Source organism: Agelaius tricolor, unplaced genomic scaffold, assembly GCF_023055355.1.
Source record: "Agelaius tricolor isolate 1412-34295 unplaced genomic scaffold, bAgeTri1.0.p SCAF_12, whole genome shotgun sequence".
Taxonomy (NCBI): domain Eukaryota; kingdom Metazoa; phylum Chordata; class Aves; order Passeriformes; family Icteridae; genus Agelaius; species Agelaius tricolor.
The window spans coordinates 20,758,017-20,785,212 of NW_027269272.1; the positions used below are offsets into that span (position 1 = coordinate 20,758,017).

At 37.0% G+C, this 27,196-nt stretch overlaps 1 protein-coding gene across 1 annotated transcript in view; it reads right to left on the bottom strand.

Annotated features, from left to right (window-relative positions):
- Window positions 1-27,196, bottom strand: part of NAALADL2 (N-acetylated alpha-linked acidic dipeptidase like 2) — a 406,939-nt gene that overhangs the window by 112,191 nt on the left and 267,552 nt on the right. Inside the window, exon 7 of the mRNA XM_071438045.1 lies at window positions 25,460-25,610. Coding sequence (XP_071294146.1) covers window positions 25,460-25,610 — 151 coding nt within the window. The remainder of the gene's footprint in view (window positions 1-25,459; window positions 25,611-27,196) is intronic.

Consider the following 27,196-nt stretch of genomic DNA (forward strand, 5'->3'; position numbering starts at 1 on the left):
CTCGTTGTAGAGGCTGATAATTAAAATGACAGAGAAGTGGCCAAAATAGAGCAACATTATGTAACATTTCCACACCAATTGACATGATGTAAATTTTTTCCTTTTTAAGTATCCTACAATTGTGTAACTACTAAGTCATAAAAAGGAAAGAGCATTTTTTCCACATATTTCAAATAGCTAAAGCATGTTTTTATGTTCTAGTAAGAATGGAATGTAACAGGAGAGAAAGGACAAGATAATTCTCAGGTTTTCCTGTGTTAGCAAATGCCTGTCTCACTACTGAAGTGAAAGAAACTCTCCACCAGCAGACAGCAGGTTTGGCCATGTGACAAAAAACCAAAACCAAACAACACTGCCCAACATTTTTAAAGTGGTGGTGGATATTTAAAAGGGTTGACAGAAGTCTTATAGGTTGTAAGACAAAAATAAATATCACTTGATGCTTTAAAAATAAGCTTATTTTAAAAAATCCAGTAATCATATATTTAAGTTTCTGCACAACTTATTGTTTGCCATCCATAGTGAATTCAAACCAGCATATTCAGTACTTTAGTATTTAACTTTGGATTCTATCCTTGATAGCAGAATATCTGCTTAGCACCTTCTACTGTCATTAAATTCAAGCTTTAGGTACAACTCACTGTAAGGGAGGCATGCGGAAATAATCAATGCTGAGAAGATTGGAAACACTCAGAACCATCAGGCATGTAAAAAGCTGACCACAAACTGCTGGAACCATTCTATCCAAATCCTAATTTGGATAATAATTTGATATCTTTTACTTTCCTAAAATATGCAGAGGTATTAATCCAATGGAGCTCAGCAGAACTACTTGAAGCTATTGTTCTGATGGTCAGAATAACTGCACAACCCAAATTATTAATTACCAGACACATATTTGGACTTTCTTTTTTTAATATTTATCTTAGGGAATACTACTTCAGGAATCCTATACCTGCAAGCCTGTGTGTGAAATGTCCCTGCTGGTTGCTCCCAGAAAATTAGATATAGGATGTTAAACTGAAATCTGGAGGGAAGCTCATGTGTGCATGTTTGTGTCTGCAGGAGGGAACACAAATTAAACTGATGAACTAACCTTGGCACAGGTGGATTTTAAAACTGATATATTACAGAATATTTTAAATTTAAGTGGCAAGCACATTATGGAATTTGTTATCAGTTCCATTGGAAACAAAAATAAAATTCTCTCCCTCCTGATCCAGGCAGCCAAGCAGGAGCATCCTGCAATGGAGTGGGACCATGGAGTCGCAGCAGCCAAGAGGGCACATAGCACCTCCTGCAAGAATTATGTTTTCTGTTAACCACTTCAAGAAATAAGGAACTTCTGGCACATTAACAGGCTGGTCTTGGAGCTTGGTCCTTCATGAACTAAACCTTGGTGATGGCCGCCATAGGTGGAACAAACAACAAATGTGGAAATGAGACATTGATACAGATTTCCTTTCCTCCGGTAATGATGGAGACTAAATATAGTAAAATAAGGGTTCTACTTTATGCAAAATTGGTGTGCAGCTGCCAGAACACACATCAGGTAACATATACCATCCTTATACTGATTATGAACAAGCATAGATTCCTGTTTACTCACAATAATGAGATTTATTGCTATTAAAAATAATAAAAGCCCTATAGTGCTCTGCAAGGAATGGAATGGAGATAGAAAATCTGCAAGAAAACACCAAAAGTGACAGGTTTAGGAAGACAATTATTTTGTTTACAGCATGTAGTGAACATTGCAATGACTCACAATCACATGCTGTCTGTACATATTTGGAAGACAACATGAAATAAAATTGCATATGTTATCTGTGGTACAGGATGCTTTTCTTAAAGCAATAAACATCTCTGATGCATGCTTCCAGATTTGTTGGTAACCACTGAAAGCCACATTTTGGCTTCAGCACAGTTTAATTGGGCCAGCACAGTTGTTTCAGGAGCCATATTATGAACGAGATCAGCACACAGAAAATCAGTGCTCTTAAATAAATGAGCAGAGTGAGAGGTTAGCTGGGATGAGGATATGGAAGGCATGGCAGGAATTCCTCCAGTTCAACACAAAGCCTTCTGCTCCCAAGCCACAGGTCCAGGGGATATCTGTGTCCTCCAGGACCCTAAGTCATTGCCAGACACAGGATGACACTCACATATGCACATCAATTCAAAAGCCTCTTACAGATTTAAAAAACATAATTGAAAAATCTTTATATTATTATTTTTCTCTAGTTTTTAAAAATAATTATAGCATACTTCAAGAAAACCATTTAAGAACAGAAAGCCTCTAATATTCTGGCTGAAAATGATAAATAATTAATATGCATCTGCTGTTTTAGCAGTTTAAAGAAGCTGCATTGCTAATTTTACTTGCATGATATTAATGTCTAAAATTTTGTAAAAGAAAACAAATCTACTAATAATGCATGTCTAGCAATGTTAAATATGTTAATATCATTTAGCTTTGTTTTGGTAGAGCATGCAATTGGAACTGCAGTGATGCTAATTTTCACATTAAATTTTGACTATATGTATCAAAGGCATACAAGAAGTTAAAAAAAATTCTATCTGCTTTTATTTTGTTCTAAAGGGCTTTCACCCAATCAAAAGAAAGACACAGAAGATTCAGTGGTTTTAAAAAGCCAGATTGCAATGGAAGTGTTCCAAGTCCTCAGTTCATCTTTATTAATCTTTCAACACTCAAGATCAGATAAAGTAGATATATGTGGTCATGTACCAGTAATAATTTGATTAAAATTACTGAAGAAAAAGAAAAAACCTGGTAAATCAATCTCAAATGACAGTTTCCTGAAATGAAGATACAGGTGTTCTCAAGACCCCCATTAATCCTGCTGATAGTATAGAGAGGAGAAAAAGCTGTGCTCAGAAATTCCTACAATTCTGAATCTATGGAAATCCTTGTAACACATCTTGGTTTATTTCTTGGATTACAGAACAGAGACAAACAAACCATAATCTATTTGCAGCGTTCCTCAGAGATACACAAACACTGGTATTTAATTTACTTAATAACTTGCTCATGTGTTTGCCATGTTTTATTATGTTCATGCTGACTCGTGCTACTGCTGGATTCAGCTTCAGAAGGAGATTACAAACACCCAGGAGAACTGGATTTTATTTTGTGCACAACAGCACATTTTCTGTGAATATTCATTCCCAACTCCAAACGGAGCCCTTGGCCCTAAATGATTTCTGAATCATCTCTTGTAAGGAGCTTTGCATCCTCAAATGAGTTTGTGTAACCTGAGATGAGCATGAAAAATTAATCATTTTGTTCAAATCTCAGAGTTGAGGAGCTGGTTAATGTTTAGGTTGAACTCCCTGAAATTCAAGGACAATTTGAGTCAGGAAGATCATAAGCAAAGAAAATTTGTAAGAAAATAGAAAACAAGGTAATGCTTGAAAGAAATAATTCCTTCTTGAAGAAGGGTAGAGCAGCAGCATCATGTCAGAATATTGCATTTTGAGCCATGTTTTAAATTATGAGTCAGTGATAAACATAAATTCCTACACATATTTTTAAAAAATGCTACTTAGGATTATTTTTCAAATTAAATAATAAGAACATTTCTACAAACACAGTGGAGATTATTGCAAATTATAGCTAGTAAAATTCAGCAGAAAATAAGTATATTGTAATTTGAATTGTTACTTAAAACTAATTTTAAAAGTGTCGTCAAGGTTTTTTTCTGGGTGGAAATGAACATTTCCTTCCCAGCTCAGGTCTTGCCACAGGATCCAAAGGACATGGAGCCATCCTTTGTTCCATCCCACAGTGTTAAATGTGCAGAGCTCATTCAGGTCACAGCCACAGCAGGAAATCCATTCCCCTATTGTTTTCCTATTTCTACAAAGAGCATAGGTCAGAAGAATCCCAAAAGAGCAGTGGAGAAGAAATCAATGGTTTTATTTTGATCGTTACCCTGACGTTTAATGAAATTTAAATGATACCTAGAACAACATAAAATCTACAAGGACAGAAATGCCTATGCAAATCTTGCCCTTCATAGCAATTGCACCTTAGCTAAACCACTGAACACAACTCTCATTTTCTAGGTTGTTATAAAAAGTGTGCTACTGAAATACAGTAAGTACTAGCAAAGAGTTTGCAGCAAGTAAATTGTTTTCACAAGCTGAAACTGCAGAGGACTTGACTCTTTAAAAACATGCAGGCCCATGGAAGATACACAAATCAAACTATGTGCAAAATACCAAGAAGAGGACCAGCTTTGTCTAAAGGTTAGTATCAAGCACAATATTCTTTGTTTCATTTATACATCAAAGTTACAGATATTTGCAGTGGTGGAACCTCGACAACTTTATACATGTGGACAGTTCTAATAAATATCCTCCCTTTCAACACTTTACTATTAAAATTTATTCTCCTCTGACATCCCCAAAGTCTACATCTGTCTCTGAAGAATGGGATCTCAAGGTATCAAAGATGCACAGTATCCACATCTATCAAGAAGACTTGACATGTCTGGTTAGATGTGCAGAAATAGACCTGAAATGTCAAAGTATCTGGGACTCATAATTTGTGTGTGTGTGTGTGGATATTATGGTAAAATCCTCTCATACAGGCTTCTGGTTCAATAATTGGACATCAGAAGGAATTTCTTCACTGAAAGGGTGATCAGACCCTGGAAGGGGCTGCCCATGGGGATGGTGGGGTCACCATCCCTGGAGGTGTCCAGGAATTGACACCACCTGGACATGGCATTCAGTGCCCTGGCTTGGTTGACATGGTGGGGAATGCTCATGGTGGGTGCTCAAAGGTTGGACTCCATGATCCTGGAGGTCTCCTCCATCTCATCTGGTCCTGTAGCTCTGTGAACTAGAGCAGAGTGATGGTACAGAGCCTACACAGACTATTATGGCCTGCAAACACACAGGTTTGCTCACACACACACAGCACAAGAACCAGAGAACCCCCATCAGCCAGTGGTGTGTTTCTGGAGAGCACAGTCTGGGCACATCACTCTTACCTGGCAGCACAGTTCTGATGTGCTGTTGTATGCACACAAACCTCACCAAGACTTTTTTGGAATGAGAAAGGCACAACATCACCCTCCTACATCACTTAATCATTACTGGAAAGTTCATTCAGCCCTTGTGTCAAAACATGTGTGATAATCTAGCCCTCAGTGTTGTCCATGTTCTGACTCTATTTACTGCCACAATTCAGTTCCATGGCTCTTTTTGCCTGAAGCCACTCAAGGACACACAAAGCTGGTGAGCCACCACCACAGCTCTACTGTAGGTAGCAGATGCTCACAACTCCATCATATTGATAGGTAAAAGCCCCAATAAATATACAGAAATATGGTTCACTGGAAGAAACAAATAAAAAGAACACATGGTCTGTTGCAACAACATGAGCTAAAGAAGTTATTTTCATAAAAGGAATGTGTCACAAGTAATCATCACTTCCATTTCATTTAGTCTCCTTCTCAGTGCTGGTAGAAATAAATAGATGCCACATTTGTAAATTCAATTGGCACTGTTTTGCTGAAGTGACAGATGATTCATGTTGTGATTGCCTCTACACCATGTAGCACCGTTCTTTATTGTCACAGGTACTGTATTTCATGCAAGACTGCAAACTAGCATTTGCAGCTTCATAATAAACTATTTCCTGTCAATAGTGCTGTAAGAAAGTTGAAATTTGCCCTCAAGTATCTGTTTTCTGCTCAGAAACAAATATTTAAAGCCACTCAAAGATCAAATACGATTTTCCCATGCAGTCAACACTTCATTCTCAAACCTGGTGCATAAGGGCACTTCAGTCAGGGAGAGAGAAGTGGCTTTGCAGTTGAGTTGTCCATCACTGCTCATTATAAGCAAAAATTCAAGTACTCCTTTACACGATATCAGGCCACCAATTTCACTGCCTGCACTTCAACTGCAGTAAACAAGTCTAATATTTAAGTAATAACAGACCTAAGGGCAAAAATACTGTTTTAGGCTGTAAGTAGAGTTGATCTTTTCTAGCGTGCTTTTACTTCATTTGTGGCATTTGCACAAAGAGCAATACAATAATTATGTGGCAAAGGACGTTAATGCTGTGAAACAAGCAAAAATTTACTACATGAAAAAGTGTGAGCTATTGCTTTGCTACAATTCTATTTTAATTAAAATTAAATTTTCTTCAATTTCAGCTTAATCTGGTTAAGCAATTCAGAGTCCCGATTATCTCTAAAAATGAACTGAAATTGTAGCTCAGAATGAAGCACAGAGAGGGAATATTGAGGAATATTGAAACATATTCCATTACATTCCTGACAGTCACAGTCACCAGTGCTGAGGGAAGCCAGCTGCTGAGAAGATGATAAATACATTTAAATAAGTGGACACACATATGCATAAAGGACTGATGCTTGCACTGATTTGACAGAAATTAAAGAAAGCACTTCTTAAAAAAAAAACAGCCTCTTAACTTGATTCATTTATCACAAAAATCCAATCCTACTTATGAGTAGGAGTTGAAAAAGTGGCACAGACTCCTGGAAAGTGTTAATGGGCTCAGAGAAAACACAGAAAAAGGAAACCTGAAACAATCAATCACCCAAATTATTTAATATATTAATACAAATTTGCTACAGGCTATTATTTATCTTCCTTACAGAATGCTGTTATACAAATAATTAGATAGTATTAGACCTGTATTGATGAAACTTCATGTATTTGTAAACCTATATAATTTAGTGACAAAATTAGATTTTTTTCTACGTATGCAAATTTGTTTTATAATTTTCCCATCAGAGCTTATTGAGCAGAATAAGGTATTACCTTAGATTAATTGGTTTAATTATACTTTCTTTTAAATTTATGCAATACTTTCGTGTCTCCTACTCTAAGTAAGTAAATATTTCAAACTTGCTAGTTAACCTCTAGCTTAAATGTGTTTCCTCTATGAAATGTGGTATTTTTCTACCACTGCTTGGAAACCTGCTAATACAGCGTCTTCCCTGTATTCTGGCAACTGAATAATAAAATGAAACTATCTTCTTCTGTTCCTAGAAAATCAACACAACACAAATCTCTATAAGTAACCACCAATATAACTCAATTATTATTGTGGGTTTTTTCAATCCTTTCCTTGAAGTCCTTTATATTGATGAGCCTCTTTAGGCTCTGCATGGAATCACATTTTTCAAGCTGTAACTCAAATTGTGTTCTATGAAGGATACACATCTCATGCCAAGGGTTGGTTAATTATAAAGTCATTCCACCTAGATCAAGAACTTTTTAAAATCTTCTTTCACAATGCTCCTCAGAGGTTTTGGAATCAATTTGTGGGGGTTTTTTGACAAGTATTGGCCACATTCAGTGTGCATGGAACTTACATTAGGAACCTCAGCAGATAAAGGTTCTGCTTCCCCAGAAGTATTTCCAAAGGGAATTCCTTGAGACAAAGGAGACAGTGAAACTGTTATAACCAGGGCAGTTCCTGAAGGACTGATGTGAAGAATTCCTGCAAGCTAAGAAATTCTATAGGGCATCCTCCCTAAGTCATTTCTTAACCCCAAACACACTGAGATACACAGATGGCACCTTTTGCACAACCTGCCAGAAACCTCTCTGTTCCCTGCAGCAGAAACTATTTCAATTTTTATTATTATATATTATATATTTTTTCTATGATCAGATAACTTGACACTTGCAACAGCCAACTACCTGAATCAGAACTGGCAGCAGGCAGCTGGAAATTTCCTCAGATCAGAAAAGCACATAGTCCATTGAATAATCAAGAGTCTGAAATAATTAATCCTAATTTCTGAATCTCTGAGTGCCTCTTTAGAGCAACTTCTATAAATACAAACCCCTCATTAGCTCAAGTGTTGCTTCATGTAGTTCTAAACCAAGGATTCTTCCAGCTGTGGTGCTTCCTGTCTGAATAAATTTTAAAAGAACAGTGAAAGCTCCACCAGAGGATTCCACAGTTTGGCACATGCAGGCAATCTATATGGAACACACCCACAATTAATAACCAGGAGGTATTTGTTTGAAATGCAAATACTAGTAAAATTCATTCAGAAGCATCAATGATAATCAAGAGCCAATGAATTTCCAGTGCAGAATCTGGATCTGCAGCTAGAATCTGTATTAAAATAAATGGATTTTCACCCTCTAGAATCATGAGTTTTTAAGCAAAGCCCGGAGCTGAGCAAAGCTCAGTTATTTGGCAGGCTGGCTAATAGAAAACATACTGCCAATAGAGACGTTTCTATATATTTATGCCTTTTCCAGTTCAAAGTCTCATCTAAAAGCTCTCTTAAAAGCATTTTATTCAAGTAATGATGGTAGAAATTGTTGTCAAACCTTTTACAATGGTAAGCACCTGCAGGAAAGGAATTCAAGATTTCAAAAGCAATGCAAGTTTCCAATTCATTTCACTTCAAAGACAAATCATCCAGACCTACCTTAAACTGTGTAATAGTCACCTTCCTGTTTGCCATGCATTCCATTTAGAAGGAACTTTTCTTTAAATAAATAAGAATAAGATTACATAGCCTCCCTGTAATAGCTATGGTTTCTAACATGTCACATAAGAAATGTTTTCCTAATTTACCTCACAGGAAGATTTTTCCCTCTGTTCTCCTACTGGGAGGCTGTCAGGCCCTCAGTTTCACCCAAAGTCTCTCAATAATTACTCATCTCTTGCTTACTTCAGAAGGACTCAATAGCACATAAATTTAAAAGGTAACTCTTGCTGTACATCTGACCCCAAATATAAACATTCTATTATGCATTAAGACAGTTAATGCTTCTTTTCCAGGTATTACTGCACTATCTTGTGTTAGAAGACCCATTTAACCTGAATGTATGTTCACAGTCACAGGATCAGATCATTTATTACTGAAAACCATCAAAATTTTACTGCAGCCACTTTACCCCTGCTTATGGCTTACTGAAGAAATGTTCAAATTAAGATTCTCAGGTCAAGATACTAAAACCACAACTGAAAGTATGTTGTTTAGCCTAAAATATTTCAAAGAATGTTTCTTTTCAAAAAGTACTTTAACCTTCAATGAAAAAAGGACATAAAAAATTACTTTCTGAAAATGATGCTGAGTTGCTAATCATATTTCAAAACCTTGAGTTAAATATCTTTATGTGGTGCTCCATGTGTATGTAATTACTCTGTGGTTGATTGTCAGGCAAGAACTCCACTATACCTCTAAAATTATTAACTACAGTGAATTATATTACAACAATAAATATGTTTGGTACTTCCAAAATCCGACTTCTTTTCAGGTTGCTTTCAATTGGCAGCTTCACTGAGTAAAGCTGGAGTTGTTAATTGTTTTGCAGTACTGTTCATAGTGACATATTGGTATCACTCACACTAAATCTATGTGTGATTTTGAAGCAGCATTTCAAGCAATCAAGTGCTAATGTGCAATGCTAAAATACTTTCCTACGTTATCTGTGCTCATTATTAGGATGAATTACCAAACAGTTGCTGTTTTCTGGGTTTTTTTCCAAAGAATTGTTACTGAAATATAAAGGACTTGAATGAAATACAAGTTAATACAGACATCATTTGGTGTTTTTTCAAGATCTTCATCAGACAATATGTTCTAAAATTCACACACTCAGAAGACACTGAAGCATTCACTCCGCACTTATTAATTAACACAATTATTAATTAATAGAAAATACCAAATGCTGCTGATATTTTTTAATTCCAGGAGATATGGAATGTTTCTCATACATCAAAATTATTACAGACTAAAACCATCACTGCTCCTTATGTGGTCAAGAGCTATATACACCCTTATCATAAATAGACAGGGTTCTTAATAAAAACCCAGTTCCAATGGCTAAACAGGAACATGGCAAAGTGTACAAACACTGCCCAAAATGTGAGATGGGGATCTCTGCATCTGCTCCTTCCTAAAGCAAAGGAATGAGTTTATCTTACACCAGCACAGCCCCACTATCAGCTATAATATTCCCTTTCCCCCAACATCTGAGTTCAGCATATCTAAATAAAAACATACAATTTACAAAAAGAAACTGAGAGAGATTTTCTGCACAAGTGTAAAATACAAGTTTCACTGAGATTAACAAAAGAATTACTATTCTTGCATTAGAAAAAAACCATTTAACTATACAAAAATGTCTTTTCATTCATAATAAATATGTGTATTTGGATATGATAGTATTAATAGTATTATTTCTAACAAAAAGGAATAATAGTCATTGAATATAAAAGCAAATATAGATCAAAGTAGTAGGAATAGCAGGGAAAGCTGGCCAGTTCCACAGAGAATTCTCCTATTTCCAGCTGAAGATTGTCTTTCAAACAACTGTGGGGCTTAGTCTGCAATCAATACCAAGCAAAGGACAATAAACAGCAAAATGTTCATAATGACAGGCTAAAATGACCCTGCTCTCCCTCATGTCTTCCTAATGGCCACAGGAAGAAGTTTTAAACACAAACAAGAAAGCAGGATAAGGAAGGGAGAGATTCAGCCTGACTTTTGCTTGCTCACAGAGAGGCTAATTTAGAGAGCAGCCTGGCTGCTAACGAGAGCCAAAGGAGATGAGCCAGGTCTTACAAATTACTGAAGCAAATACTGCAGGCCCCACCAAGAGATGATGGATGGATGGATGGATGGATGGATGGATGGATGGATGGATGGATGGAGTGCAAAATATTTTACACTTCTAATGATGAAATATGTGTGCATCAAAAACCAGTCAGCTGTAGACAAAATAGTGCTTGAGCATTAGACTAAAAAATAAAAATCAAATATAGCTGCTGCAGTGTATATATCAACAACTTCTTCAAAGGGAAAAGAATGAGCTCCCTCTGTATTTTAGTGGGATTTTACTAAATATTCACAGAAAATAGTATCTAATCCAAAGGGAAGACAGGCCCTGTATGGTAATAGAGAAAATAATATAAGCAGAGGTAATGACAGTGGAGAAGGATGTGTGGACATGCATTGGCAAATTGAATTAATTCCCAAACACCCAACTTCAAATCATTTTCTGAAATGCTGTTGCACCAGCTACACAGATGTGACATTTTTTATCTCTATTAACTTGACCTTGTAGCAATTCAGAGGTGGAAAATTCCAACAAAATTCTGACTCTCAAGTCAACAGCAAAAGCCTAAAAACTTTAAAATGCCCAGAACTTTAGCCTGTATCTCCAGTTCTAAGAACCCCTCCATTATTTTTATCCTAAAAAAGAAATAGCAGGTGCTTCCTAAAATTTTTCTCCATAAATTAATCTTTGTTGATGAAGAAGTTACGCCTTTTCATTTTTCATGAAATATGACAATAACCTTTGCAAACACTTTTTATATGTAACACAGTTGTTTTTTCAGCCATGATTTGGAAGAAGGAGCATTTAATCTCATGTCAATTTGGAGCATAAGACTTCTCTCTTCAGTATTTAGGCTTTTATAAAAGGCACCCCCGTTTTCCAGTGAGTACATAAGGGCTTGAACACATCAGACCAACTAAAAGGACTTCTGGTAAACACCTTTGCCCTTCTAAAGCAGGAATTTTTGCCTTAAAAAAAAGTTTAACAGAAGGCAATAAAATTAAAAATATAAAATTAACATTTGATTTAGCTCCCTGGATAGAATGGGTAGAGATTTGAAAGAGCCAATTTGTTTTCTTCCAAGCAAAGTAGTAAAGGGCAGCAAAGATTACAGTGAGGAAGAAAAGAACTCGAGTTGTCAATACTATGTTGGTACAAATATATGAAGAACACATGTCCTTGACATGCTGTAACATGTGCCATTGTCATGACTGAAGTGTAAATGCATTTAAAAGCACTCATTAATTATCAAGTTTTCCAGTACCTATCTAGGATTTCCAGTATTAATTGTATCCTGTACAGCTAGTACATCCACTAGCTCTACTCTTTTATTAAATCTAAGCAAACTCAAAAATATGTGGACAAGTTTTTGAAGGACACCTTTTAAATAGTAATAATGAAAATAAAAGAAGTATCCAATAATACAGTACCTGTTTTCCAAGCAAAACTGGCTGCTGTAGCCTCACATACACATAAATAAGTTTTCATCCTGAATAAGCAGTGTGAATACCCTGCATGAGGTACATTCACAGCTCAGTTATTCAAACACACAAAGTCTCAGCTGGACTATTGTTCCAATTGCAAGCCCCCAGACTAAAAATTCCAGCAGATGGGTAAAATGTAACAAAGGAACTGAAAAAAGGTGGGGAGGATGTAATCTATAGCAAGTATTTAACAGTGGGAGCATTATTGTTTTCTTTATCAACACAAAAATAAGACACCAGATGATAATTCAAAGGAAATGACTGATGGAAGCATAAGAACAGCACACATCAATGGGGCATAGAAGTCACTGGCCTGATATTCTCAGCCCTGACATTTCTGAAACAACTGAGGCTTTCCTTCCACAGGAGTCAGGCATTTCCTTCCTCTCTTTAGCTCAAGTAAGTTCAGAGATGCCCTGTGAACTGAACTTCTTTTCTGGATGAGCAAGGCAGACTCTGCAATTAGAACATCCACAGTCTCTGGCTGAGGACAATCTACTGAATAAAGCTGAGCTTTTGCAAATTGCACATGCAAGATGCTGCATGTGCACCATCTCAATCAGAGCAATGGACTGAAGAGTCATCAGCGTTTTTTAAGAAGCACTCCACAACAACTGGGGCATCATTATCTACCAGCATTGGGAAGGCAGTACCAGAAGGCAGTATCAGAAGCTGCAATATGTATTTCCTCCAGTACACTCCCTCCAGAAGTGACTTCTGCATCTGAGACAAAGGACAGAAGGGAGAACCTGAAACAGAACTAGGTGAGATTGCTGTACACTGCCTAAACACAGTGGAGCACTAATTACCCATTTGTGCTTCTAATTGGTCTCACACTCAAATCACCACAGGCTCCAGTACTCAAATTAGCACCTACACCCAGTCAGAAATACAATGTATGGGTACAATTACAGTTAGAACAAGAAGGTAATTCAGCTGCAAAAGTGCTTCTTCAAGCCTTAAATCATAACAAATATTGCTTGGTAAATTCTACTAATGCAGTTCAGTAGAGGCTAAAAATAAACCATCCTTTTCATCCCTGAAATTTAAGGCCAAAGACTTTCTTCTACCTTATTTAAAACTGGATATGTGAAAAAAATCCATCAGCTTTTAGCTAAAGGGAAATCAATGTTTTCATATTTGGAACAGAAACATGCTCACATCAAAATCTAGTCCAGGACACATCAGTGCCTCAGGTCTGTATCTGGATGTTTTATGGGGATTTATTTAAACATTCATTTCTTTTACTCCCTCTGCTTTATTCTTTTCCTTTTTTTTTTTCCTCTGGCAGGATAAGACTTTCAAAAAGAGTTTAAATTCAGCATCACAAATGACAGATACAAAACATGGTTGAGTTTGAGGCAATTTCTATTATAATAATTACTAAAATATTAAACCTCTCTCCTCTATAAATATTTTTAGTAAGCTAAAATGAATAAATTTGCAATGATATCTGTGTCATGAGGACATTTCTTAGAACTCATTTATCTTCAAAGAATGACAGAAATGGTGAGGTTGGAAAAAATCCACCCAAACTCATCTAGTCCAACCTCCCTGCTCAAGCAGGGTCTCCCCAAAGCACACAACTCAGGCTTGTGTCTAAACAGGTTTGGAAAATCTCTATATTTTAAGATAATTTTAAAAAACATTGTTTTAATTAATCACACAAAACTTTATTATTGCAATTTCCACTAAAATGCACTAATGTCTTTATATTCACACAGCAAATAAACCAAAGGGAGTGCAAAAGAAAAGCAGAATATTTCAGTGGGCAAAATGAATAAACCCAGAATTCAGTGTGTGTCTCTTCAACCAACTTTACAGTTGGGATTTTAGCTCTGTGCATTTCCCTGCACAACTCAGAAAACAGGAGCAGTAATATCTCTTCTGCTCAGGAATTCTAAATATCAACATTTGTTCTTTAAACATGCAACAACCAATAATTAAGCATTAAAATGGTCAGAAAAATGACATGAAAAAGTCAATAAATGTCCAAAATATGATTTTTCTTTACTTGCAAAGCTTCCTAGATAAACTATATATAAAATGCACATCATTTTGCTATGCAGGTTATCCATTAGCCTTTAGAAGTTTTTTTAAGAGACTAAAAAACAGTAATTCCAACAATTTAATTCTTCAGTGAACAAGCAGTAGGTGACTGGAGTCCTGCTGGAAGACAGGGAATCTGGGTATTGCAAAGTCATGTTCAGCAAGTAAAACCCAATTAATATGAGGATACCTGCCTTCTTATCACACCCAAATACTGGGATATCAGTGCATTACCTCAGCTATAATAGCTCAGCTTTGCTGGACTATCAGATCCAGTTTAAGGAAAGCAGCTGTAAACATCTGTGTATCTGCAGATCCTGACATGCACAATGATATATATTGATACACAAGCAATCCCATATCTCAGAAAACCCAAGTGATGAATCTGAACAGATGATGCTGTGCCTCCTTCAGCACTCTCAAAAACTCCTTATGAACTCTCAAGCCCATTCCTTAAAGTAAGGGGAAAACCAATATCATTAAGAGTTGCAGAGTGTGTCAGAGAACTGACTAATGTATTTCTCACATTTCTCAGGAACCACTTAATGAAAACCCTAAAATGAGATTTGATCCTGTCATCTTCCTCATTGCACAGCACTGTGTGAAAAATCTTCTTTAATGCCTGCAATGTACAGGCTGTAACAACAAAAGCACCCACATTTCATCCATCCAATTCTCTCTTTAAAGTTAAAGCACACAAAACATTCATTGCTTCTTCCCATTCTGACAATTACTGCTATTTTTATCCTTTAGATTGGCACACAAATGAACACTTGCCATTGTTGTAATTGCATTAGATGGACATGTTAAAGCAGGTGAAATCAGTCACTTCTTCCACTGCCAATTACAACAGGTGTCACAGAAGGTATCCCCTATTTTAATTTAAATGGCTGCATACCACCAACACACAAAGCACCTCCTTCTTTATCCTCACAAAGACAAGTCCTGGAACTATGGATCAAGAGTGAAGATCAGGAAATTAATCATACAGCATAGCTGATAATAATAGTTGATTCAAATAATACAATAAAATAGTTGATCCAAAATAAAAGAGAGAAAAAAAAATGTAGCTGAGTTTTAGTTAAAATGAACATCTCATTCTGTTGATTAATATTTTGGGTCAGAATTTAGCTTTGGAGAAAACTGTGCAGTTCAGGCTGTGCTTCTTGTATTTAGTCCAGTCATTTGCACCCTTCCAGTCCCACAGACACCTTTTCCATGGTGCTGCACACAGTGGGCACTGACCAGCTGGGCTCTAAGGGAGAGCATTTTAAGGTGCAACAGCTCTGGGGTTTCTGACTTTGTGTCACAGTTCCCAGGTTCTTTTAGGCCATCCAGAGCTCACTTACACTGTGACTTCATCCTAATACCTGTGTCAGCAGAAATAACATCTGTCAGTCTGAATGTATTCAAAATTTGTGTTCCCTGATACAGAATCACAGCTCAGGTTGGAGAGGACTCTGGAGAGCTCCCAGCCCAACCTGCTCAAAGCAGGCTCAGATGAAGCAGCTCAGGGGCAGCTTTTTGGGAATCTTCTCTGGGAAAGAAACTGCCTGTGCAATCTGCTCCAGGGTCTGCCCACCCAACAGTAATCCTGGTGTTCACAGTACCCAAATATTCAACAAGAAAATAACAATGGAAAATGAAAGAGGGGATTTTGTTCACCTTAAGGCAAGGCAAGACATGAAGGTTTCTGTTCACAAGCTGACCCATGGTGAGATGTGCATGCCAGGAGAGGAACATCCTACAAAACCACAGCACTTTCCTACAAGTTTCAGTTGTCCTTTTCTGCTATAAAGGAACCATCAGGGAACAGTTTTTGTAGCAGCTTCTATGAATGGAAACTCCTGTCTAAAGTTTTTTTATTCCATGAAGTTGAAGGAGCAATTGAGACAAAGTATTTTAATAAACAAAAGTCCTGTAGAAACAAAGCAGAAAGAACCTGATCCAAAAACAGGAAATACATTAAAATTCAAGAATGATCTCTGCCAGGATCACAGAGATTTTAACTTAGAAATGAGTATAGATTTGTGTAGCTAAAAATTACTTTATGAAGATTTATGTTACAATTTCTAAGCCTCTTGCAGTATTTCTACATATGCCTTAGGATTTGTAAATCTATTACAAGATTTGCAATTCAACTTTTCATCTTACAAAGCAAATGAGAAATGCACCTAAGTCTTATCTTAAAGCACTGATTCCTAAATTAGGGCTTCGGAGTTCACAATTACAGGTCCTTTGGGTAAATCAGAAGATAAACCCAGACTCTAGAAACACAGATGTATTTTGTTAAAGATGAAATTGCCAGAAACTCAAAAAATAAAACTGAAGCTGTAACTTCTGGAAAACATTGTTGACCAGACCACTGCTCCTGCCTAAGTCCTTTCAGCACAGCTCTTCACCAGGCTTTGGTGTGTTGTATTAAAAACCAAAAATTACATAAAAAGCATGAGTGATGCCCAGCAGTTATGACACCTACTTAAACTCCATGCATGTCTTCGTCATTTGTGTTCTGCTTTGGAATTTATTCAATTTTTTTATTGCTGTATGAGGCAGCACTCAAGCTGCTCTTTGAGGCAGGAAACTTCCTCCAGTATCTTGATGCTCAGAAAGAAATGCTTTCACTTCAAAACCAGAATACTAAGATAAAAAAGTGGTAAGAGCATCTAATGACCTAAGATGACTCCAAAGTAAAATTAATCAAACACAGAGATAGTTATTTAGTACCTACATTTTTTTGGTACTATTGAATTTCACGCCATCCACTCCAACCATTAAAAAACAAACAAACAAAAAACCAAACCAAAAAAAAAAAAAAAACCACAAAAAAAAAAAAAAACAACCCAAGACACTTTAATGTAATGGCCCAGATAACATTTATACAACTCATTTATACAACTCTCCTTGCAGGAGTCACCTGATGTTAACTCAAGACATTTTCCACTCATGCCATCTTTGCAAAGCCTGGATTCCCTTTCAGGGGATCTTTAGAAACATTCCCCAAGAAAGTCCATGGCAGGCTTTGTATCTCATTTTTCAGTGAGCAGCACGTTCCACTACTGGCCCAGAGAAATATTTTGCCTCTTACCAGCAAAACTCAAAGTCATATCTATTGCAGCAGTTTTGGGAGGGAGCAGAATAAGGGAATTAATTCTTAGTTTTACTTCACCTTTACACCTAATTTACTACTACAGTAAGGAAAATGGATTATATACAAAAATTACCATACAAAAATTACTATTGCCCACGTTGTAACTGCAAAAGGCTTGGCAATGTGTGGTTCAGGTCTCCCAGAGTATGCAAAATAGTGCTGAAAATCCCTTGCAGTCATGGATTAAACTAGGCTTGGCAGAAATCACTAAGTGAACTAGCTGAAAGACCACTGATGCTTGGAAATCAAGAAAAAAACCCCAACAAACCTCGGCATTTTAAAACATGAGTAAGCCAGCTATTCTAATTTTAGTCTCTTTGTTATGAGCATTACACCAGAGAGGAATAGACTGTCACCACGTGTCAGCTTCAGCTGACATCTGCTAGAAGAAGAAAAAATTCCCTCCAAGTTAGGCAGCACAAGCTGCCTAATTTGTTCATTATATATTTTGTAAAGGGTGGTCCCTATAGCACAATATTTTAAATAAATATGCAAATCATTATATTATTATTCTAAAAGATCTATGACATCAACGAGGTTTTAAATAACCCAAGGGGCTTCATTCTTTTTTTTTTGTTTCATTAACTCAATAGACCCACCTGTCAGCCATGTAAAATCACTATATAAGAAGTATTGGAAGTTACACTTTGTGCAAATGCTTCTCTTAATTGAAACTGAAACAGTTCTCAAAGTTTCATAGGTTTATCAAAATCATTTCTCCTGTAACCCCTTGACTGATACCAGGATCAGGGATATCCCAGGCACTCCATGATCCCCCACACCCTGGAGAACACTGTCACTGAAATCAATCCCTTCCTCTTTCCTTTCCACACCAGTTCACCTGGGCAGAGCATTTTTCTCTCCCTAAAAGGAAAACACCGCAAGTCTAAAAAACCAAAAAAACCAACACCCCCCCCCCCCCCAAAAAAAAAAACCAAAAACCACCAACAGAACTATCTTTGAAAAGTGCAAGCAAAATGCTTTGGAAAATTGGCCAAACCCAAACTGCAGTGAATTACTCATGTCTTTCAGAGCTCTGCAGATGAATACTATATAATGTGATAGTACTCATTTATGCAACAATGGAATATTTTCCACATCTCCATTTCAAGATGATTAGGTTTTCTTTTGGGGGAGTTCCTACCTGTCTGAAAGTAGGAAGAGGTGCTATTATCTTTTTTATGCAGCTGCTGGTTATGGAAAAGCAGTGGGCTGGAACAGAGATCAAGTCGTGTTAAAGATGGTTTGGTTTAGTCTGGATTTCAGTATTCAAACAGCACTAGGAAAAAAAAATTCAATTATAAAAGTAATTATATCTTTAATTGCTTAAACAATCAGGCAGCTGACTTTATGGTGCTCTTGCTACTGAGCAGGTGTACTTGCAGGTGCTGGCTGCAACATGTAAGAGTTACACTGTGGGATCCCAACTTCTGCACAGGAGGAAGGATAAAATACCAAAATACCAAAATACCATGGCTATACAGACACCTACAAATGTATGAGAAAAATAGGCAAGCTTTAAAAGGAAATACAAATCCATATAAATATATATATATATATATATATATATATATATATATATATATATATATATATAAATCTGCTTAATCTTTCTGTGAGGGGTATCTATTCTGGTTCTGACATTTTTCCCTTTGGGACAGAATTAATGTTGAATCTGACCAGAGTCTGCACTTAGAGACAGTCGTGTTTCTGGCAATTACAGCAGCATTAATAATTATGTATAGATAATAATCAGATAATAATACCAGAAATGCCTGTCTTTTTCACTGACATGTCTTCTTAGCAGCATGCTTGAATAAGACACAGTCTTCTTCAAAAACTTGCTTTGTACATACGAAATCAATTAGAAAAAGGCACAACTTACAGAGAGTTGGGTCCAAAATGGTCAAATTGTTCGACCACATAACTTTTACCTCTTCCTTATATTTTTATCAACTTTGACATAGAAAAATTCAGGTTTTTTAAACATTTTAAAAATAGATTAATGTCTTTTTAAAATCTCCTTTCTGTGTACAAAACTAAATTACACCTAATAAACCACTAAATGCACATTTTGCCACCCAGCATTTGTTTTAATTTAACTTAAACTTCCATTGAAAAGTTAACAGCCAGGTTTAAATCTGCACTGTCTTAACAGTCTTATTTGGAGGGAATCTCAAATTCTGACTAGTAGAATATTTTTTAGAATGTATAATATATCACCTGCAATGGAAGGAGATGATAATCAGACTCAACTATTAGAAACACAGGAAAGACAGGCATAGCACATTGAGGTTATTCTACTATAATACTACAATCCGAGTTTTGGAGCCTACAAAACCAGGAAAAAACACAGTAATGCCAGAGAAGGGTGTCAAGTAGCAAAGAAGTGGCCACAGAGCACATGGTCCATAAAAAGGAGCCTCCCATCCCAAATTTGTGCAAAGACAACTGATTTCAACCAGACTCTGCAGGAGCAGGTCCAAGACACCAGCTGGGTGCACTGCCATGCAGTGATGTTTGCTGTTTTGTGAGCACAGAATAAATCAGCTCACTTGCACAAATTATGCTGGGTTGAAGTATGTCAGTAAAGCTATGGCAGAATTCATTGCAATCATGACTGCACAAAAGGTTCAAATATTCCAAATTCACTTGTGAGTTGGGTAGCTTCAAAAGTCTAATCTGGACTCCATTTAAAATGTTATTTTTTGCTGGATGAGAGAAAAAACAGCTTCACTGGAAAACATTCTGTAGTGAGTCACAGCTGTTTAGTAGTAGTTTGAAACAGTCTGAAATGTTGAAAACATTGAGAAGTCCTCTGCAACTTATAAGGCATCAGGGAGAGTTTAGTCATTATGTTTTCCACTGAGCTAATTTTGCAGCACAGGAAGTGCTGATTTGTTGTTTTCAAATAATCTGGTCTTCATCACTTGTACATTCCATTTCTTTTATAAATTCAATTTTTTTAATAACTTTCTGCTTGAAACTGAGGAAAGTTTTGACCATATGTTTCATGACGGCATTTGCAAAAGTCAAATGATAAAAACAGTGCTAGAAAACTATTCCAGTATCATTGCCAGTGATTTCTCCTCTCTTCTTCTAATACTCTAATTAATAAAATCATAATGTTTTCGACTCAAATTTGTTTCCAAGAAAAAAATATTGGCAGCTTAGTAGAAGATAAAGTGATATCTGATATGCAACACAGAGCTCCACACACTCAAACCTGTGAGCCTAAAAAATCTCGATGTCCAACTAATTCTCTCAGTTTTAAATACATGCAAACCTAACTGAAAGCCAGGCAGAAGGAAAAACTAAAAACTAAAACCCACAATTCCAAAAATCTCAGAGCATGTAATTTGATACTTACATAGAAGCTTACTTGCTTTACTATATCCTGAAAAATCTCAAGAGGCAGATCATGGATTTAGACACCTCTTGAACCACTAGTGCTGCAGATATTATTGAAAATCTCCTGAAATTATTACCTGTTGTTACTACAGTATCCACAGTTCAAAGGCCAGTATTTTCCAAAGACTTACCTCTCTATTGCATTAGCACTGATTTTTGTTCATACAGAAAATAACATAGTATCTCCAATGAAGCAGTGTAGCTGGTCTGATAAACTCTGCAATTTTATGGCAACCACTGAAATTATGTAGTAAGTCCAAAATAAAATGATCAAGAGTATCTGTAAACATATACACACACACCTAAATTGTAACATCAAACTTTAGCTTTTCTTTCTCCTTTGCTTCAGTCTGTCCTCAAGGAAAACCAAAGCACAGTGCACAGAAGCCTGACTGTAGACAGTCATGTTACAACAAATGATCTTTGTATTTCATTTATCCAATGCTGTTAGCAGAAAGCAAACACAAATTTTGAAAAAAGAAAAAAAAAATATTCCCAGAATCATTTCCACAGCCGCAGAGGCAAGCACAGAAAATATATTATTGTGACTGTGTTTTGTTTTCAAAAAGAACAGACAAACCAGGGCTGAGGACATCTTGTAAAAAGTCATGATGATTTATAACAAACCATTTTAGAACATATGCTGCATATGCATGGTTAAAACCATTACACAATGTTCTATTTTCCAGCTTACTTCTGCTCAGCTGCTGGCTTCAGAGGAGTAAAATATAATGAAGTGAAGGACAGAAAGGACAAACTCAGGTATCAGGCAGGGCACACCAAACCTACAGAATCACAGGGCTGCCTAAAAAATGAACAGGGACACACTTCCATGCCAGCAAGCACCACTTACCCACACTCCAAACAGTGGCAGCAGTTCCCTGTGGTTGCTGTAGAACTGGCTAAGCTTAATTAAAGAATGGCACATTTCTAAAGAGGTAAATGCCACAGGCTTTTTATGATGCATATTGGGGGTTTAAATTTTGTTGAACTCAGTGTGGTGGGTAAACCTTGGCAGGTTCCAGACCCTACCCAGCCATGCTCTCATCATCCCCATTCCACATGGTAAGATGGAAAAGATCACTGATCAGGGTAAAGACAGAGAGATCACTCTGTCAAAAACAGTGTCAGCAACTGCCAGGTGAAACAGATTGTGATAGTGAGAAACAAACCCAAGGAGATTAGAACAGCACTGTGACCCTGCCCTTTTCCAGGCTCAGCTGCACTCCCCTGCCTTGTCCCTTCTTAAACACATTTCCAGAGGCATCACTGACTTTGCTGATGGCCTCAGCTGTGGCCTGCAGTGGATCAAATCCTTAACAGTTCCTTGCATCCTTGTCCCTGCCTCTGAGATCAAATCCTATTAGCAGTGTTTGAGGAATGCTCATGTCAATTCTTCTGTCTGAATGATGTGCACTATTCACAATTCCAGGGATTTCCAGTGTCACATTTCCCATGCATTTCCCATGTCACTGATTTTTTCACCCGAATTCCTGTGATATGGCTCACATGACCAGCTGTTAACCATAACCTGAATCATGCATGACTTCCAAATACACCCCTTTTTTCTTACTGTCATAACCTCTGCATAACAATTCCCTAAAACAACATTACACTTCAAACTCCAGCTGATACCACAAGATTGTATTTTACAGCTGTTATATTTCAGCATTTAAAAGCTCACAGTCTTTTCTATGATACCATCTGAATGAAATAATTTCTATTCCCCCTCTGCACAGATAGGGATTCCATTATGAGGCACCCTATCTCACGGGCAGGGTTCTTAGGGCTTATCACAATGCCACTTTTCTATTTACATAGTAGAATTGACAAACAGATTCTATCCATATTTTTGTTTACTGAGCCATTTCCTGTGTGGAAACAAATTTGATTTGAAACAGCTCTGAAGTCTAGCAATGGAGAAATCTAATATGTGTCTGTCATGCGAAGGTGGGTGAAAGGAAGTGCAGCAGTTAAAAAGTCAAAATGGAAAAAGAAAACTGGATGGGGAAAGCACTCAAGTTTTACAGCATTCTTCTAAACTTTATTTTCAAGACAATTTTTGCTACACAAGTCTCTTATTTCCTCAGCAAGTTTCTTAATCCTGCATGATTACTTATTTGAGTTCCACCCCCTGGATCTATTTCATTTCAAAAACAGGAACACAGAAGAAAGATTTTTTAAAATGAAGGACACTTGTCTTTAGCAGTCAGAATCACAAAGAGAAATGATGCTCACAAAGGATTCTATGATTGTTTCAGGACTGATAGGACTTAGGATTGGAAGAGTCTTAAGAACAGAAGAATTAAATTATGAAACAGAGCTGCAGAAACTTTCAAATAAGTGCTGTTCACTTCCCTTTCTCATCATTACACTTTCCCCTTTGTTAAACAGAGATCAATAAAATCATTCTGCTCGTAGGTAGTTGGCATCTCAAACCCATCCTCAAGCTATTTCTATACATTCAAGATGATTCATATGCAGAACTGCAGCATTTAATCTTCATGAAACTGAAAATGTGAGCTGAAACCTCATGAGAACTCCAAAATTCTCTCAGAACTATTACATAAATCCCATTTTAAAATGTTGTCAACTTTGAGAAAAGATCTGTAAATTATACCATTTCCTGAAGACTTTTTTTTTTCTAGGAAAATACTGCAGCATTCCAATACTCTGATACCACTGAGAAATTTGTTTTCAGACTAAAAGAACAGGAGAAACAAAGGCAGCAGCACGAAAATCCAAGTTTCCTACCTTTTATTCACCAAGTACAAGACTAGCTTTGGATCACTCATCCTACCAGGAATTTCCCAGTAAAAGGGAGAATGCTGGTAGGAGCAGCCTCGAGCTTGTGATAGTAACAGTTCCTCTGGCAAAGTGTGAAGTGCAGATGGTGTCAAAGATATGCCAATAACTTAGGCAGGAGCTTCCAATAAAATCTCTTGTAGTGCTTATTACACCCTGTGAATCACAGTGAAAGGGGCAGCCCAGGATCTCTGGCTCTTTCATCCCACACAAGGCAGTTTAACCACTGCACATCCAAGTGCATCCCCCAGGGAAAAGCCTGCACTCCAGATGCATTTGTGGCTGTCCCAGGCACGAGCTACCTCTAAGCAAGTCAATTCACAGTCTGCAGAGCAGCCAAATCATCATCAGAAACACAGGAATTACTTCTACCTGATCTACCTTCCAGTGACAAAACCATAAAAAAAAGGAGTTTTCTCAAGTATTCCTTTGAGCTCTTTCCAGCTCATCATGGCATTCAATGATCAAAATAGAAATGATCTTAAGCATGATAACCTGCTCCTGCCTATGAGTGCTGCTCAGAGATTTCAAACCACAGACAAGCCACACTAAGGCTTCTACCAGAAACCAACAATGCACTTGTAACACCATTGTCCATGTAATTAAGCTTCTCTTTCCCAAACTGGAGATTGGAATGCACACTGCAGATGAGATCATTTACTGACAGAAAACTAACACATAAGGTTTAAACACTGAAGTGGCATCTTCATGTTGGTGTATCTGTTTTAATTAGCTTTACTTTTCATGTAGGGTAAATAAAACATTAAGGAGTCAGCCAGACAGAGACACCACAAACTGTTTTTCAAATAGCTCCATGAAATGAGCAAGAATAAAGCTTGAAGAGTGTTATATTTACCTCTGTAGCTCCCAGGGCACTTTTAAGAACACTGGGTCAGGTACACTGAGACACTGAGAAAATGTGCAATTTGTTTCCCACTGAGCTGTCAAGGCATTCATGCTGTGAATAGCTAACACCCTTCTTTGACAACCAGGCAAATATTTCTATTTTCTGCCATTCTAGGCATGACGTATCTCCATGTTGCCTCAGTTGATTTAGTGCCAATTCAAGTCAAACTTTAGATGTCTGAGCCAGTAACCGGACAAAATATTCATGATGAAGCCTTGTCACAAAATCATAGACTGCTGCTTAATACATTTCCAAATAGTTAGATAATAAAAAGGGCTGTAAAGCTGAAAAAGCTGCAGAGAAGCAGAACACACACTCACTGAAGAGCCAGAATGGAGATTTAAGCAGCACATACAAGTCAAATATGCTGCTGCTTCTATTTATTGTTAAACATTGCTTCAAAAACATCCCACATAAAATTATATAAGATGATGTTGTCCCTTGAGACTATGTTGTTCCTTGAAATCAATTCTGTACTTCCCACCTTTCAAAAAGAAGCATAATTAATAACCAAGTCTATCTGGGCAAGGCTAAATGAACACACCCTATTCAAGTGATAGTAGCATATAGATACCATAAACATTATTTTCTGTTAATACTTAAAAAAATATAAATATCTAATTACATTTCACTTGTAGCTACTGACCAAATATTTTAATTTCTGATACTATGAAAGAGGAAGACAGAATGAAGAGACTGATTCTTTCAGTGGGGACAGATCCTGTGAAAAAAGCTCTGAAAGCACTGGATCAGTACTTCACAGTCCTGGCTTTTGTTCATGGGATAAGAAGAGGCAGGTAATAATAATGGTCCGGCGTGTGAATACTCAAATACAAAACACAATAAACTACTGAGAGTGCAGACTTTGTGCCAAGAATTTAAAGCACTTTTGAGACTGGATTCCATCCTTTAAGCCATGCTGTATTACACAGTATTTCCTTACTCAGAGCCTCTCCTTCCAGCAAGATTTGGTTTAGTGTTTCAACTCCCATTTTTACAATCTGCAGAGAATGAAAATGCACATTCAGTGACTAAGCCCTGACCAGTACTTACCAATGCTGGCATAACCAGGTGTGGATGGATCTCCCCCGCTGTTCAAGGAGACCATAAAAGCTTTGTCAGCCAGGTCTGCAGTCTTTGGCAAGTCACAAGGATCCGTGTAAACAAGAACACCACCAAACCCTGCATCTTCCAGCAGAGAAAGCTGAGGAAACAAAGCAACACAGGTGACCATTAACAACAGCAGTGTCAAAAAACATCTTTTTTTTTTTTTAATTACTGCTGAGACAGAGGCTTTCTCTTGCACCACGTTCTCATCACAGATTGCTCTGTGCCAAGCTGCACTGCCAAAGTGCTTGTAGCACCTTAACAGGTTTACCTGTGATATAAACACCACCCTGAAAATGCCTCAGTTTTGAAAATAATGTCACTAAAACATCTTGAGTTGACCTTCCCTATTTTCCATGTTATTATCTGTAAGATTTTCTTGCTTAGTTTACCTCTTCAAGGACACAGCACACACTGAATGTTTGCCTACACAGGCATCAGGATTTCTGAACACAGTTACTCTTCAGTTAAGAGAGAAAACAGAAGTTTACAGAACATTAAAAAAATAAAATTAAATTTAAAAGTCCAGTCTATCTTACTCAAATGTTTGGATCTGCCTCCTGTCAGACAAATAGCTTTTATTTTGTCTCATTAGAACATCAAAGTTTGAGTTGGAACTGGAAATTAGTTTCCAAATATCCACAGATCTGGGCCAGAATATCCAGCAAACTTCCCCAAAGTCAAGGACAAAAGCATCCAAGTGCCATAACCTGCAGCAGCTTTTCTGACTGGAAAACCTCAGGTGTTTCTTTCATAGAGAACTGAAAAATAAGAGGATCTTATTCCGAAATGGCCAAAATCAAATTGTAATGTGGCAAATACTCCCATGAAATGAGATGACCTTTCTGTGTAATGCTCTGCATATTTGGAATGGACTGAAGACTACTCCCTGATACAAAGCTGGATTAATTTTTCAGACAGAAGTAATTCAGGTATTTAAGAATTACCTTACTATTCACTGGGCTGCTCTACTGATGACTTTCCAAATGGTCTGAGGAATGACTGCAGGTATATGATGTTTCCACACAACTCTGATTTCACAGGAACCTGACGACTTTTCACTACAACTCTGTTTCTCAGTTCAATTGTCTTCTTCCTTCTATATTTTAGAACCTTCTTTTTCTTCTTGTGCATGTATATAATTTTCAATTTATCTCCTAGCTGCTGGTATTAAGGAATGTTTATGAACAGCTCTTTGTGGCTTTACAAGTATGTAAATTACATGGATATATGACATTCAGTCTGAGCCTCATAAGCATTTGGTGTTCAGTTCTGCTTTACTCAACAGCTAAGACAGAAAAAAATATAAAAATAGCAGCCTAGTATTTGCAACATGCTAAAAATAGCAAAGTACTATTTGCCAATTCTGTAAGTAAATATATCTAATATTGTGCTTTGCTAAGACCTTGACACTCATCTTGCATTCAGATACCTTGAATTCAGATAAGCAGATGCAAGTTGAACCTGTGAGTCACTTAATCCCACCTATCTTACACAAACAAGCAATCCACACCACAGATGAAAAGGGATTATTTGAGAGAACTCTGGTCAGATGAGCAGGAGAATGAGAAGGTGATTAGCTCAGATGCAAAAATATATTCCAGACCTTAAATGTAATGCAGGAAAAGGGATTTCCCAAATGGGTAGGTTCATTTGTTATTGTTTTGTTCTGTTTTCAATTCA